The following is a 17,269-nucleotide window of genomic DNA, read 5'->3' as shown; positions in this document are numbered from 1 at the left end:
TAGGCGAGCATAAGCTCGGTGATAAGCTGGAGACGGAGGAGCTTCCTAAGAGGACCAAGGTAGGAATTCAACTGGGACAGGTTCAGAAACTTCCAGTTTGGAGGATTTAATCCTCCCAGAATTTGATGTCCTGTGGGTGGCATTTACCAGAGCTCAGTGTGCCCGTAACTATGCCAGATGATGTGGTAATGCTAAGGAATAGCATTAGTTATATTTTCTTATTAATATGTTTTCTTTCCCTTCTGCATTTCCTCCCCTCATTGCCTGTATGTTCCCATAATTCCTTCCCATAAAGCCCTTGCCCATCCCTCATGGTCACCTTAGGTCTCTCTGCCCTCTGAGACCTGTTCCTGTCCTCCAAACAGAGCTTGGTGGCTTTGAGTGAAAACACTCGTTTTTGTGGGATTTTTGTTTTGTTTTGTTTTTCCTTCAAAAGTTAAGGTTAAAGCCCCCACCCCCAGGCAGTACTTTACCATTGGAAATTGCCTTTAGTTTCCCATGTTTTATTTTATATTTCATGTCTCTTTTAGGCTACTTACGTTCATATCTGACTTGTGTTGGGTCAGCTCAGATTCTAAAGCATACTAAGAAAAAAGAGGTCTCAGATAATCTCATTTACAAAGGAAAATTTATCCTGTAATATTCACATCGTCTACTTTGTAACTGACTCCTGAAGACATTTAGTGGAAAATGTTACAGATGGATTGTTTCTAAGCTTGGCTAAATTATTTGAAAAGCCGGAAATTATTTCTTCACCACCCCCCTCCATCTCCTCAGTAGAGCTGACTTTTAGGACCTGGCTTATAAAAATACTTCCTGGCCTTCGGTACTTATCGGTGGAGCATTATAGCCTTTGAAGGTCACTTGGAGCTATCCATAAAATTACACTTTGCAGCCTAAGTGAAGTAGCTTTCTTTTTTCCTACCCAGGTATTTGCCACACTGTTGCTGCTGTTTTAAATTGTTCTGCTATTACTACTCACCAGCATTACTTTGAAATGATGTAGAAGTGTGTATCCTCTCCCTTTTCATTGTGTAACATAAACACAGACATCCTTTCACTTTTAACATTTTTTTCCAGTGTTTGTCCATAGCGTTCCTTATGCTGTCTGGTGGAAGCTTGGTTTCATGCCCCTGTAGCCCCACTGAGATAGATGATTTCTCTACCTTATTGTAACAAATAATCACAAAGAACCAAAAAGAGTTTAATAATAATGCCCGCATCTTTTCCAAAGTATATGCCCATGCATTTAGCTTCAGTTATTATCAAAGGTTTTTTTTTTAAATCCAACTTTGCCTTGTGTCCACGTTTTTATTGGCATAGGAAAATCGATGTTACTATGTATATAAAGTCTTACAGAAGGGCAAGAGGTTGGCCCATAGAAATAAGTAAAACCAATATTTTATTCAACACTATTCCAATATTAAATTTAAAAAATATTAATGTTCATAGTTTTGTGTCTTATCGACATATATTTTGTTAGTACCTATATGGTGGTAGGTATTATGAATCAATAGCAACCTACTTTATGAATTGGAGGGGGATATCAGAAAACTGTAATTTGTCAATATTTAGTCAGTCAGCGCCCAGAATGAGATTCCTGGCCAACAGTTAAACATCTATCCTGGATCCCAGATCCTGAAGTATATTGTTATGTCTTGTATGTGAGAGAGTTGCACATTGATGAAAATTTATCTATTTGTATTAATGTATTTTTAAGGCATATTGGTGAACTGTAATGCTGAGATTCTAAGCTAATAGAAGGCATGATGGGGACTTTGTGAATGACGAGTTCAAGCATATTAGAGAAGATGGGGAAGACTTTTGGTCTTCATTAGTGAATCCCTTTCTTCATTTCACCTCTGAAAATGTGTTGAGAACTCGATGGATTCCTCAGAAAGAAAAAAGCACAGCCCTGAAACCAAAAAGACAAAAATTTGATTTGTCAAAAGCAAAAAAAAAGAAAAAAAGGATAAAAGGTTGATGACAATTTGGGGTGCTGATAGCTACCTTTGAAGCCTCACGACTGTTGTGAAACAAGAACCAGGCATTAGACGATTGTGGTGAGAAAGCTAGACTCCATCTCGGGAAAGAACAGCCTCAATTTTGGACCAGTGAGTGAGCTGCAGACAAATCCAGGAGGACTGTGACAAACAGTCACGGGCAGAAGGAGGGATCGCAGGATGGGCTGTGGAGGTAACCTCAAATTGTTGAGCTGAGTCTATGCAAATGGTTGTTTGGGTGGAGGGTGAGCTGGAGGTGAGTGGGTAGTGACAGAGAGGAAAGGAAATTCTTTCTGAGGAAGGAATGGTGAACCACAGCAGGGCTTGAGACGATGCTAAAGCACAGGTCATGACCCAGAGGCCCATGCTGGAGAGCTGTCTGGGCCGCTGGCTCAGTGAGGCACTGGAAAATTCCACGCATGCCTAGTTTCAGTGTCATTTATAATCTATTTCAAGATAAAGGCTTGAGTAGGTTGGTTGAACAGACATCTCTGATAAGGTGCCCAACATACACCAGGCATTCAACAAATATTTTAAAATTTATTTTAGAGATTAAGTTGACAGGATGAAACCAGGGAATGTGGTGGGCTTAACAAAATGTATGCCAGCGCTTGTTTGTGACTTAATATTAGGTACAGTATGATATGAAATTGGCCCTTTCTTTTGTTATGTTTTTATTCCCTCATAAGGAAGGCTGCTTTCAAATTAAACACCCAAGAGTTACAGAGGCATAGAACAATTACCTATTAATTACCTTCTAGGGTTTCCTGATGACTGATTTCTTTACTGTCTACTTTTCATGTCCTTGTTTCATTCCTTTGTAGTTTTGTGCAATTAAATGAGAAACACCTTAGAAATTAAAAGGATGTTGTTGTTTCAGAAGCAGCCATAAATCAGTAATTAATAATTGAACAGTTCCCAAGCATCTGCTATGGCAAATGGATGGCTAAACCCAGGGATACCCAGATGAAAAAACAAACAAAACCCCCCAAACAAACAAGCAAAAAACTCTGCAGATCCTTGCAGCAAGGAACATACAGTGGAGCGGTAGAGATACAAGCATGAGTATCAGTGCAGGATGTGGTCAGGATTGTGGGGAGACTGAAGGAGCGTGGATATGTCTTTCTTTTTTCCAACCCCCATGGAGAAAGACACCAAGATATGAAATTGAGTAATGACAGCTGGAAAACAGATCCAGCTGGAGAGCCTATGCTCCGAATGCAAAGTGGCTGCTGGTGTTGAATCTCCAGATGGCTTGAAACTAACCAGAACAAGGAAAGGAGAGAGTTCTGGAGAAGAGCTGTGTCAGGTACATCCAAGTGTCAGGTAGATACAAGTCCTGGCGATGGAGAATTGAGTGGAGTGCATATGCAAACTCAGTTCGATATGCTTTGAACCAGTCTTCCAAGGTCTTGATATTTCATGTCAAGTCCCACTGCTGATCTCTTTACCCTCGTCTTGGAAAATGACTTAGACATTCAGATCCCTGGCTACCATTTGGCTACTTGTTGTTGAGTCTTGATGCCAATGGAGGAGGAAAAACTGCCTCCTGAGAGAGATTGGGGGAGCTCAAAACAAAGAGGATCTCACTTCTACCCAGAACCAAAGCTCGAAAATAAGAAAGACCGATGTCTGGTGGCCGGTGTTAGCCCATAACTTCCCCTTTACATACCCTACGTCTATACTTAAAAGGGAAGGGAGTTTTTCCAATTTGCTTGGGCTGCCTCATGACTCTCCCACATGCCCTTCTGTCTTGTGCCTTTTCTCCTTTCTTTCTACTAGACTTGGTGGTAGTCACTGCTGCCTATACCCCTATTCTTTTTTTTTTTTAACATCTTTATTGGAGTATAATTGCTTTACAATGGTGTGTTAGTTCCTGCTTTATAACAAAGTGAGTCAGTTACACGTATACATATGTTCCCATATCGCTTCCCTCTTGCGTCTCCCTCCCTCCCACCCTCCCTATCCCACCCCTCTAGGTGGTCACAAACCACCTAGCTGATCTCCCTGTGCTATGCGGCTGCTTCCCGCTAGCTATCTACCTTATGTTTGGTAGTGTATATATGTCCATGCCTCTCTCTCGCTTTGTCACAGCTTACCCTTCCCCCTACCTATATCCTCAAGTCCATTCTCTAGTAGGTCTGTGTCTTTATTCCTGTCTTACCCCTAGGCTCTTCATGACATTTTTTTTTCTTAAATTCCATATATATGTGTTAGCATACGGTATTTGTTTTTCTCTTTCTGACTTACTTCACTCTGTATGACAGACTCTAGGTCCATCCACCTCACTACAAATAACTCAATTTTGTTTCTTTTTATGGCTGAGTAATATTTCTCCATTGTATATATGTGCCACATCTTCTTAATCCATTCATCTGTTGATGGACACTTAGGTTGTTTCCATCTCCGGGCTATTGTAAATAGAGCTGCAATGAACATTTTGGTACATGACTCTTTTTGAATTATGGTTTTCTCAGGGTATATGCCCAGTAGTGGGATTCCTGGGTCATATGGTAGTCTATTTGTAGTTTTTTAAGGAACCTCCATACTGTTCTCCATAGTGGCTGTATCAATTTACATTCCCACCAACAGTGCGAGAGTGTTCCCTCCCCTATTCTTTTAGTGATGTTCACATATGAATTGGTTCTACCATAGTTTTCTGTAAAAGTGAGAAAGCCAAGTTTTCATAGCTCTCTCTCAGCAGCGTCTCTAATGGGCTTCTCTTCTCAGCTTTACTTAGGCAAAGTTAAGTAAATAGAGCATCATCAGTTCATTTGCTCATTGTTTTGCTGTGTGTCAAAATTGGGCAGACGCTCTGTGAAGACTACAGCAATGTGCTAGACGTATGTTAAGTGACGTTTATTTTTAAAGAAAAAGAAAGCTGAAAGAAATAATGGGTAAGTTTTATCCTTCCCCCACATGAAAGGGGTAAAATATGCAAAGGGTAAAAGTAAGTTTACTTGAAACGTGAAAACTAACTAATATATTTTAAAAATAATAGCAACTGGGTCAGGTCGAAGATGTGAGGAATCCTTTCCCTGGGCTCCTGGAGGCTGCCTGGGAGTGGGGAGAGTGTGGGATTGCTTTCCAATCAACTTCTTGCTGCCTTAAGGCACTGTCAGTGTTCTTTCTTTCTGGTGTCAGAGCCACTTCTAATAATTACTGCTTTCAGCTAAACAATAGTAGGCATTCACTTCCCAGGGAAAAATGACTTGGGTCATTCATAGGCCGCAGCTCTTCATAGTCATTCAAATTCAGTGTAGGCTTATGGACAGGCCATTACGAGTATTAATAGCTTCACCATCTCACGATGGCAGTGATTACTTCTTTAATATCACTGACAAAAGAGAAAGATCTACACATCAGAAACACTTTTTTTACCCCCAGCCTAGAGATAATGTAGCTGGAGAGACAGAGTGAATTTTTAAAACATTAAAAAAATTTTAAACATCTTCAAAACAAAGCTTTTTAAAAAATGGGTATATTTGAAGTTGTGCCCCAGCGTGGCACAAACCACTCTTTATAAAATGCATTGGAAAAGAATTCTCATGCATTTTAAAGAGGTATGATTTGACTGTTAAATGTATTTTTCTCTAGATAAGTGTAGTGGTCATTTTAAAATGTTAATTATAGACTGTGTGAACAAGATCACTCTTGGTTTTGCTGTGTGCAATATAAACTCACAAAGACTGGAGCATCAGACGTGAAAAAAGTAAATTCTGCCCTTTCTAGTCTATTTGGTGTAATAGACCGAAAAAGAAATGAGGACACTAATCTTGGTTCAACCATCACTTTGCTGAGATTTTGAAGAAGACTTACCCTGGCGCCTCATTACCTCATCTAGAAAATGATGGGATAGGTTTAAATCTCTGAGGTCTAATACCATTCTAAAATTTACACTTCAATAAATATGGCTTTATCTAAAATATACTTGGTCATTATGGTTTGATAAGTAATGATCTCAATAAGAACTTTTTTTTGGCACATTAAAAACAGAACAAAAAAACAAAACAAAAATAACCTTATTCTCTTATATCTCTCAACCCAGTCACTTCTTTTCCCGTGTTGGAAGTAAAAGTAGAATAAGGAGCATGAGAGTGTACGTGTAAGGATCTTGTAAGGAAAGAAAACAAATAAACAAAACCAAGTCCTAGCATCAAAGGACTTCACGAAAGCAGACTTGGGGCCACAGAAATGCCCTGGAAGGAGCAGGACCAGGAGACAGACTGAATATAAGTGTAGCAGTATGATTCTTGATGGGGCAGGGTACAAAAAGTAGAGATTGCATCGATTGTTAAATATGAGTTCAAAGAAATGTCCTAGTTCCAAATAAATGCCTTGAGATAATTGTAGGAAGAGGTACAGATCGATGACAAAGGAGCATTAAAGAAAATACATATTTTCAAATACACCGGGCAAAAGGGGAAGCTTAGACAGGATTTCTGCCCATTGTACATGGCGGATGAAAGCAAATGATGGGGGACTTCCCTGGTGGTGCAGTGCTTAAGAATCTGCCTGCCAACGCAGGAGACACAGGTTCGAGCCCTGGTCTGGGAAGATCCCACATGCTGCAGAGCAACTAAACCCGTGCGCCACAACTATTGAGCCCACATGCCACAACTACTGAAGCCTGGGCACCTAGAGCCCATGCTCTGCAACAAGAGAAGCCACTGCAGTGGGAAGCCCGCGCACCGCAAGGAAGAGTAGCCCCCTCTCGCCGCAACTAGGGAAAGCCCGCACGCAGCAACGAAGACCCAACACAGCCAAAAATAAATAAATAAAATAAATAAATTTATAAAAAAAAAAAAGCAAATGATGGAAGACATTGGCAAGGTAGGGGTTTTTAAATAATGCTTTTATTCTTTGTCATTGTAGTATGAATTAAATATGGATATATCATTGGAATGAGTCCCAGTCTTGATGAAAGGCTGTAAAACTAAACTAAAATAAACAAAGAAGTAGGTCAAAGGTCATTAGGAAAGCATGTCTGTTTCTTTCAGTAAGGCTTTCTGGAGTGTTGCCCACAGAATTGAAAAGTGCTTTTTCAGATCCATTTGGTGTTTTTGAGAAATCCTGGAGCAGTGTTTTCAAAGTGTGGTTGTGGAACACCTGAGGCTCTTGAGACCCTTTCAGGGGTCTGGGAGATCAGAACTATTTTCATAATAACACCGAGATGTTACTGGCCTTTTTCATTCTCATTCTCTCCTGAGAATACAGTAGAGTTTCCCAGAAACTACATGACTTACAATATCTCAGAAGAGTAAATGCAGAGGCAGATGTGAGAATCCAGATGTTTTCTATTAAGCCAGACATTAAAGACAGTTTCAAAAATGTAAAACAATGCTACTTATCTCACTATTTTTTTGTCTTGGTTTGGAAAACATAGGGCTTCCCCCCTGCCCCAAATGTTATTTAAGATATTTATTCTTCTTATTCTTAAATTAATGAGTGTTTACATTTTTTTTGGTTTTAATATCTAATAGTGTCCATATCAGTGGATATATCTATCTCAAAAACACTCTGGAAGCAAGCCCTTGAAAATTTTTAAGTGTGTAGAGGAGGTCTGAGACCAAAGGTTTAAGAATGACTGTCCCTAGAGGATAAGTAATTTCTCTGAACCTTAGAAGAGGGCAAAGGTGACCTTATTAAACTATGGGAGTGGCAGTTATCTGTAGTTAGCAGTTACACAAATGTTAGCAATGATGCTAACTTGAGTGCCGCCTTCTTGGTTACCTCTGAGACACTTTAATAGGAATTCTTATTTGATAACTCACAACAGACAAAGCAGTGAAGGCTGTTGGCATTCTTTCCATTTTATAGATAGGAAAATGTTAGAATCAGAGAAGTGATTTTCCAAGGATCATGAAAAAAAGTTGAGCTGGAACCATTTGGTACTTATGAATCCTAGTCCCATGTGTTTTCCTGTTGTTTCACTGACTGCATTGGTGCTAGGACGAATCAAGAAATTTTCTTCTAGTGGACCACAGCATGGTGCATGGCAAACTCTTAACTCCTTGTGGAGGACAGCTTGTGTCAGATCACTTTAAGATCCTCTGCGACAAAAAAAAAATAACAGGTATCACTAACACCCTGATGATATCAGTACATTTGAAATTCACTGACCAGGTGGAAAAAATATTACAGAAAAATGGGATAAAATATACCTGGGGAAAATATAAGGAAACAAAACTCCAGTTTTTATCAACACAGCACGAGGACATGTCAGCAAGATAACACACCATGAAGGCCCATGGGGAGTCTGTAAAGTTGAGTATTTGCTGGTGATGCTATAGTGCCCATGGGAAAAAAGCCCGAGTGATAATACTGTGATGTATTAGAGCAAGACTTGTACAGTGGACTAGGAAGCATCTTCTCTTAGAGGACAGTGTCTAGTTCTGTAGTTATAGTTGTAAAAGGTGAGAAATGGGGGAGTTTTGGAAGAGTGGTCATGGATGTTTAGCACATGGGATGCTGGATGGGGAGTGAGGAAAAGCGAACAGAGAACCATCATTTGCTGGTAAGTCAGGCGGAGGTAATTAGTAGTTGCCTGTGGGGCAAAGCGTGTGTTTCTCTGATTTGAGCACCATGTGTTGCCTGGGATCTTTTGGAAATACAGAATATTGCTGCTGCATACTTCATTATGTCTAGCAGATGTTGCTTTTATGTTTTTGAGCCCAATTTGCAGAATGAACATGGTGTCGTAAAACAATACTCCTAAAAACAGAAGAGAGGAAACTAGTTAACTGGCCTCTTACCAGGACAGTTTTAAGAAGGGCCAGACTTTTAGCCGTGGCCTGTCTGGAGTACAAAAGTGAGACTATTCTAAGAGAAAAGCAGTGTCATGACATGTTTATTGATGTAAACTGTGAATAAAGAAGGTTCAGTCACATTTTTAGAGAAAATATAAACTATTCGGCAGCTGACTAAGGAGGGGACTGTCACTGGACGGTTGCCTCCTACCTACACTCCATCCCCTAATATTTAAAAAAATCGTTTTCTTGCAGCATTTGCCAGTGATCCAAAAAAAGGAAAAAAAAAATCCTCCTTTTCATGACTCAGTGTCTTCAGGTTGTTACAACAAACCTGTTCAGCTTTTGAATCTTATTAAAGTCAAAATATTGAGTTGATTCATCAGCACTAAGCGATTAGATTTTCGCTTTATGCGTGTTTTGAAAGCAGGGCTTGCTATAGAAGGTATATTTACATAACAACGCTGTTGCTCAATGCCCTTGCATTTTTCTGCACATGCTCTTATCTTAATGGAAATTTACTGGAAAATTCTTGCCAGAATAAACACATTCCTTCAGGAGTGAAAGGTTTAATGTACTTTTCGTTCAACAGCACCACTTTCCTGTGAGCAGATAAACCAAATTATTTGGCATTAGTCATTATACTTCACACATTCCTCAGTTCTCATCATGATCTCCCGTGGGGCTAAGGGTTGTCGAAAATAGCAATAAAGTAGACAATCTTACATTATAATGAGAGGTAAAACAAAAGCAAGGAAGGGCGTCTATATATTTGACATGAAATAAACCAAAAATGAATCCGGCAAACACTGTAAATTAGCTTTAGCTATCCTGATAAAGCAGGATTAAGGAGTATGAACCAGAGATCAGTTGAGCTGGTGATCACAGAAATGAAAAATATAATTTACTTTTCATTTTTAAGAGAAAAGAGAGCTTTCTCGTTCACACTGTAACTTAAGAATCAGGAGTGTAAACCCTAAACTGAGAACACCGGGTGGTATCATGGCCACAGGGTGGGATACAAGGATGTAAACAGGAGTTGGGGCAGGGAGGGAGGAAGTGTCCTTTGAATTAAGGGATGGGGGCGGCAAACAATGGACAATGGAGGCTAGAGGAAAGAGATTCACACAAACATGTCTAGACTTCCTGCTGTTGGCCCTCATTCTAACGCCCACCCATCACCAGGCCAGGATTGCTGCTGGGGTGAGATTATAGGGATTGTTCCATCATTCATGCCACCAGCATTAATAAAGTATGTAATCAAGGCAGAGAGAACCATCTTTAAAGGGATAAAACTGGCTGATTAGCGCATTACTAGCGCATTAAGTAGTCAGTTATATTGCATTTATTTGCAACAATAGGAAATTAAGTTCTTTGACTTTTACTAAGTCAGTTAGAATTAAACTGCTGGGTAGATTCGACCAGAGTTTAGTGACCTTCTTCCTTATGCTGTATTAAATCCTACTATTTTAAATAACTATGGGAAAGGCCAGTTTAAATGTGAAAATGTTCACACACTATTAAAGAATTTTGTTTTGTTGCATTTCTTTTTATTTTCTCTATGTGCAGTAAGTAAAACCAGTCTAGCAGAGTATTACTTCCTAATGTCTTCTTGGGAGATAAAAAAGCAATTTGATATTAGAGTAACAAAACACTCATTCACCAGTTATTGTCTCCACTCAAATTGTATTTCTGAAAAATTGTTGAATATAAAGGGGAAAAACCATAGCTGAAAAATTTCCTTCTTCAAGTAATAAGGCTTTTCCCTATCTCAATATAAACAATAATGAAGCAATTTAATATTTCTATTCTATATGGGTTTTTTTTTATTATTAGGCACTTTAATTCAATGTTAGTAGTAGGTAGGATATGACTTACAAAGAAAAAAAATACAGTTGAAGTCATTAAAAAGTTTATTCACTTATCCTTTTCTTCATAGATTATATTTAACCAAATGTTTACAAGGTAATTCCTAACTACTTATTCAGAATTGCCAATAAATACATTTTTTACCATGTTTTAAAATATATGTAAGTAATGGGTACATTTATAAGTGTAAATATTAAAAGTTGCTTTCTAAAATAGAGTGTAACAGCAAACTTAATATACCATCCTTCTATTGATGTTTTGGTTCCAAAAAACAAACTTAAAATTCAAATGGTGCCTCATTCATTGATTGTGGATATTTGCTATGTAAGGGGTGATTGAGTTTGATTTTTAGGTATCAATGATAAATATGAAATACTGTGTAAAATTCAATCCCAATTTAATTAACCTCTAATCAAGATTTAACCTGTTGCTTTCTAAGAACAAATTTTCAGGTTTAAAGAAGCCTTAAAATAATTTAAGTGAAATGGAAATGGAAGAATATTTATCCCATTGCTGTTTGTTCTTTGCCATGCTTTTCCATAGAGGATAAAACTGTTCATTCTACAAGCGTATTATAATCAGTAGCCTCTCAAGATAAACAGTTTCAAAATACACATTTCTTTGGTTTTGTTTAGGAGAACTTGAGTTTCCAAATTCTCCAGCTCAGTACTGTGATATTTTAGAAATTGTACTACTTCCTCATGTACTAAGATGAACCGTGTTTTCTTTTGAATTTATAGTCGCAGATATGGCCAGTATACCATGAACCAGGAAATCACCAAAGTTATAGAAAGACCTCCATTTGATCGATCAAGTTCCCAGGATTCTTTGGATGAACTATCTATGGAAGATTATTGGACCGAGCTAGAAAATATCAAGAAATCCAGTGAGAACAGACAAGAAGATCAAGAGGTGGTGGTTGTCAAAGAGCCTGATGGTAATAATGAAATTAACAAAACTTTTTTCTCTTTTTTTCTTTTTCTCTCTCTCTCTTTTTTAATATGTATAGATGGGAAATGAATACATGGAATGGAAGAGGAGGAAAAAAAATATTAAAGCTAGGAAAACCAGAAAAAGATAAATGGTAGCTGCCTTTCAACTTGAAAATGACTTAATTGTGGCAGATTTATAGATGCAGCTGACACATATAAGTGGCATAAGTAAATGCGCTTAGTTTTGGATGTGGCTAGAATCTTGTTGGCTAAGCTTGCTGTATCATAGACTCTTAGAGTTAGACTAGAATTTTGAAATCATCTAAGCTTTATTTAAATTCCTTCTTTGATATCCTAGCCACATGGCCATTTGGCCTCTAGTGAGTATAGATGCTGATGATTTGAGTATAGATGCTGCTTTTCCGTCAGCTTGAGCTGTTTCGGTGTTCTTTATTTTATTGATTTACGATCTGCTCTATACTACCTTTTACTCACTTACTGTAGATCTGCCTTCTGGAAGATCAGAACAAGTGTGTTTTATTTTTTGCATGATAGCCTTTCAAATGGTTGAGGATAGTTGTCTTGTTACTAGCCAAGCAACTTCTTCTAGAAGGAAAGATTCACATAAATCCATCGTTGTTGGTGATTTGCAGAGCTGTCCCAGTACTGGTCATCTTATCTTTCAAAGTATCATCCTCCAGATTGGCAGCAGTGCCACAGTTTAGCCAGCTAAGCTCAGGGTACAGATTCGGACAGTGGAAGATGGTATTAGCATTCTTAGCCTCCACATTTACTTCTTGTATTTGGTTCATAATTTCACTCAAGTCTCTTTCTAGCCGCATTTCCCACAGTCTCCACTACTGTATTTCATATTCTGGAAGAAGCATGTAAAACTTCACTTTTTTTTTCCCCTTAAATTTCATGTTTTCTTTTTTTTTTTTTTTTTTTTTTTTGCTAATCTATTAAATTAGACACTAGGTTTCTGATGCCCAACTCTGGCATCTATTATATTAGCATTCTTTCTATGCCTTGTGCCAGCTATAAGTTTGTAAGTCAGTCTTTGGTGTATAAATTGATACAAATGCCAAGAAAGTAAGAGCCACAGTTAGTACCTTGGGACCCACTGCTAGTAGTGACCTGTTTTTCAACAGAAGACTTTTTTTTATATATATAAATTTATTTATTTTTGACTGTGTTGGGTCTTTGTTGCTGTGTGCGGGCTTTCTCTGGTTGCGGGAGTGGGGACTGTTCTTCGTTGCGGTGCGTGGGCTTCTCACTGCGGTGGCTTCTCTTGTTGCGGAGCACGGGCTCTAGGTGCGCGGGCTTCAGTAGTTGTGGCTCGCGGGCTCTAGAGCGCAGGCTCAGTAGTTGTGGCGCACGGTCTTTGTTACTCCGCAGCATGTGGGATCTTCCCAGACCAGGGCTCGAACCCCGGTCCCCTGCATTGGCAGGCAGATTCTTAACCACTATGCCACCAGGGACGCTCTCAACAGAAGACTTCTTAATAATGCTAAATGACTTAGCATCAAGTTGTTTAATACTGAAATCTATCAATACATAAATAGGCTTTTCTCCTTTGCTATACCATTTGTTGAAAAAAAGCAACCGATAATACTTGAAAAAGAAAAGTTAGACATTTTCCTTAATTTAACACTGATTTGTAAAAGAAAATTATAACCAACTCATTCTTTTATTTGGGTTCTCTTTCATTTTACTCTCATTCTTTCTCACTTTACCAATCCAGTTGAGCTTTTTGTGGTAATAGTGTCTCCCAACATTTCTGTCTCAATGTTTCAAGATGGCAGCAGCATACCAGCGGCCTGCTGAGTAAGGAGAAAACATTCTGCAGAAAGCAGCACTCGAGCCTGTTGCATAGCCATGTGTCCTTAGCTATTTCATAATTCTCCAAGGCTAAAATGGATTCATAGTGTTGTGATTATCAAGAAGAATTGGGACTGTTTCTATACACCCATGCCTTCTTTTTGACTTGAAATTGTTTGAATTTTACCTCTACTTTTTAATGGAACAAGTGACTCTATACTGTAATCTTGTTTACTTCCCTTATCATGGCAATATCAGCTTTTTTCTGGCCATTTGGTTTGATACACGTATACCGAGTTCTGCCTTAACAGCGTTAATAATCACGACTGACTTTTTATGTCAGTAAACAGTTTTTGTTGTCTGGCATGCAGAATGCCTGGCACTGCCTTATGTTTCTGAAGCCAAGGTTATTAATACTTTATTTCTGCCCTCATGGAGTTTAGATAGTAGAGAGGGATAGATGGGCACACCAGTCAGGGCTCCATCATGTGATATGGACTATAATAGAGCTCTGCAAAGTTCTTCCCATGTGACATTCTCACATGTGGTTATGAGGCACCCAGGGCAGCTGTGGTTTAGTTTATAGATGAGAAAACAGAGTCAGCTTGAGGCTAAGTGACCCGGCCAAAGTGACATGGCCATCAAGGTGCAGAAATGGGGTAAGGACACAGGTCTTTTGTGTCTCAAGTCCTTGATCTTTCAATTTCCTCTATAAACATGGAGCTTGGAGTGAATCTATTCTAGTTATCATTCAGTTTTTCTGTTAATCATCAACAGATCTTCCTTTTTTTTTTGGCCGCGCCGCCTGGCATATGGGATCTTAGTTCCCTGATCAGGGATTGAACCCGTGCTCCTGCAGTGGGAGCACAGAGTCTTAACCACTGGACTGCTAGGGAAGACCCGAATCGTCAATAGATCGTATACAACATTTGCTTTACTGTTTACTTCGTTTCAGTGTTTTGAATGGATTCAGTTGTTTAATTGGTTTCCTATAATAAGCTATTTTGGTCTTTTTGCTGAAAATAGTGTGCTTTAAAAAAAAATTTGTGAAAAACATGACTTTGATGGGCTGACCTGGGGGGTTAAAAAAATTAATTTGAAATTGATTAGTTCCTGATGTCCAGATGCTCTTTACTTCTTTTCCACACTCCCTGTCAGCTACAGCGAGCAGAGAAAACAAGCCTTTCCATCAGTTAGGGTTGGACTCGGGTAGTGCTGAATTTAAGCCAAGAAACAGGGCTTTAATGGCCATCCCCAGCATCGACTTCCTTCTGTAACTCGATGGAAGTAAGTTATCTTTTCATGGCTTGCTCATCTCTGGAAAGGGAACAGTATTATCTTCCCCTGGTTAATCTGCAGGGAAGTTATAGAGGTTAATCACATGTGAAGTCATTTAAAACTTTTAATTGAGTGTATATGAAATGGATCTAAAATTTGATATCTTTATGCCTGGAGTTTATGGCAGTTGTCCAAGTTTCAGATGATGATTCTTAGCACTGCGGTTTGGTTGTGATATAAGAGTTTCAGTAAGGGTTTTTAAACAGCTTAAAAAAATGTAAACGTTCTCATATTTTGTGATTTAAATACCATTCTTCTCTATTGTCTTAGAGGGAGAACTGGAAGAAGAGTGGCTTAAGGAGGCCGGTTTGTCCAATCTCTTTGGAGAGGCTGCTGGAGATAACCAAGAAAGCATGGTGTTTTTATCAACACTGACCCGGACGCAGGCGGCAGCTGTTCAGAAACGAGTAGAGACTGTCTCCCAGACCTTGAGGAAAAAAAACAAACAGTACCAGGTTCCTGACGTCAGAGACATATTTGCTCAACAGAGAGGGTCAAAAGAAAGGGAGGTAGGTTTTCTTTTTTGATAAAGCGAAGGAATAATTGCTTAGAATCAATTGAACCCATCCAGTTTAATTCAGATCATTAAAAACTTAATGGGCATGTATATGCAAGGCGCTAAAGCTCCGTGCTCTCCATGATCAGGAGGGACTTGACCCCTGTCCTTCTAGAAGTTATACTGATGGGGCAGAAAATGAAACAAGTTACATTTCTCTGTGACAGTCCCTGTGTTAGGTGTCCTTGGAGCGTTAGGAATGGCCCCAACCTCCTAGGCAATGTGATGGCTAATTGTTACTTACAGAAAAGTCAGAGGTAGAGGATTCTTCCTTCTACGTTAACTCTTTTAGGAAAATTTGCTTTTTTTCTAGACTCATGTGGGGATGAATGGAAGTGGAACGTGAAGGAGCTAGTTGTAGCTGAATTATAAAACAGGAACCCTGAACATGAAATAACTTCCCCTTTGCATCTAGCACGTAGCACGGTGCCTAGCACATAGAAGATTTGAGTAGATATTTGCTAAGACGATGAATTTATTAGTGGAAGCTGTTGGAGTCTGGTAGAGACTCTGGGGCTGATGGCTGTCAGGGGAGGCCTGGTACAAGTAGGAGATCTGTATGGCGTAGAACAGTGTGGCTCAGTACAGCCAGTTGGTGGGCTGCTAGTGGCTTGTCCAGGAGGACCTCAAGAGCTTGCACAAAATGTAAATTAATATCATCTGCTCCTTCAACAAGAAAGTCTTGCTACAAAGAGGAAAAAAAGGTCAGCTGAACTTAATGATGTTCTTAGGGTCAAAGTTGATCTATACTCTGGACTGTTCTCTGATGAAGTTGGAATAGCTCTGGTCTAGAAGACCCAGTTGGATGATTGGAGTGAGAACAAACAGAACGGATGTTGAACGATGATTGCAGTGATCATAATAGCAGTTATATTTGCTGCTGCCACTACTGAACACCTACTGTTACAACTACTTTCCATGCGATATCCCGTTTCATCCTTAGAGCTGTCCTGTGAGTGAGGTATCATCGTTTCCGTTCTACAGGCTCATAGACTTTAAGTCACTTGCTCAGTGGTCCTGTAGATAGTAAACCCAGATTTGTCAGACTCTAAATAAGTGCTTTTAACCACTGTGCATCCTGCTACGTTTGGCTTTACATATAAGATTCTGATATTAGTAGTCTCAGTAAATACATGAGGTGTATTTACACTATAAATAAAGGGTAACAAAAATCTTTAAAGGATGAGGGACTAAATGGACTTATATTTAAGGTATCTTTCTGTCATATAGAGGTTTTTTGCTTTTTGTAGACATTTCATTCTTCCAAGAAATCCTTTGTAGCTGCAGCTTCCTGCTCTATTTGCATGGCCAACTGTAGATCAAATCCAGTCCATTTTATAGGAGTTTTGGGGTGACTGGATTGCTCTAGGTAGGTCTCTGGCTGCTGTGAGGCAGTTACGTGCTTGCATACCACCCAGTCGTTATTTGGGACATCCACTGGGGTTGAAGGACTGGACTTGGTTTCTAGCTGTAGGAAAATGAATAGTAAGGAAATATAGTATTATGACATTTCCTTCCCAATTAAAGAGCTCTCCCTGAGGGAGTTAAGAGGAAACAAAAGGGGGGGGGGCGCAGAGAGCTGAGCCTAAGCAAACCATGTACTGTGGGATTCCTGCCAGTCTCTAAGAGGATGTTGCTACTCAATGCTTCAAGCAACATTTTCCAGCAAATTCTTGGTAATGTCTAAACCACATGGTTTGAGTTCAAGGTAACTGGTGAGTTGTATCATCTGATGGAGTCAATAAGAGAGAAATAGCACAAGTAAATTAAAATAATGTTAACTTGCTTACACTTTATGCCTTTAATCGAAACACTGCCACCCATTAGAAATATGTCCCCCATCCCTCAAGCAGACATGGGCCAGCTATCTTTACTTGCAGTTCTTCTATTCTCAGATAAGTACAGTGGGCCCTCCATATCCCTGGGTTCTGCACCTGTGGATACGGAGGGCCGACTATACTGTGCCATTTTTTATAAGGGACTTGAGCATCCTCCAATGTC

At 39.2% G+C, this 17,269-nt stretch overlaps 1 protein-coding gene across 4 annotated transcripts in view; it reads left to right on the top strand.

Moving 5' to 3' along the window:
- ARHGAP18 (Rho GTPase activating protein 18) overlaps positions 1 to 17,269 on the top strand; it is a 132,009-nt gene that overhangs the window by 61,367 nt on the left and 53,373 nt on the right. For all 4 annotated transcript variants that reach the window (XM_079938882.1, XM_079938881.1, XM_079938880.1 and 1 more), the window contains exons 2-3: positions 11,362 to 11,558; positions 14,983 to 15,221. In XM_079938882.1, the coding sequence (XP_079795008.1) occupies positions 11,362 to 11,558; positions 14,983 to 15,221 (436 nt within the window). The remainder of the gene's footprint in view (positions 1 to 11,361; positions 11,559 to 14,982; positions 15,222 to 17,269) is intronic.

This window comes from Stenella coeruleoalba (assembly GCF_951394435.1).
Source record: "Stenella coeruleoalba genome assembly, chromosome: 12".
In the NCBI taxonomy this organism is placed as follows: Eukaryota; Metazoa; Chordata; class Mammalia; order Artiodactyla; family Delphinidae; genus Stenella; species Stenella coeruleoalba.
The sequence above is the reverse complement of the archived record's forward strand: the minus strand, read 5'-3'. Positions and strand labels throughout refer to the sequence as shown.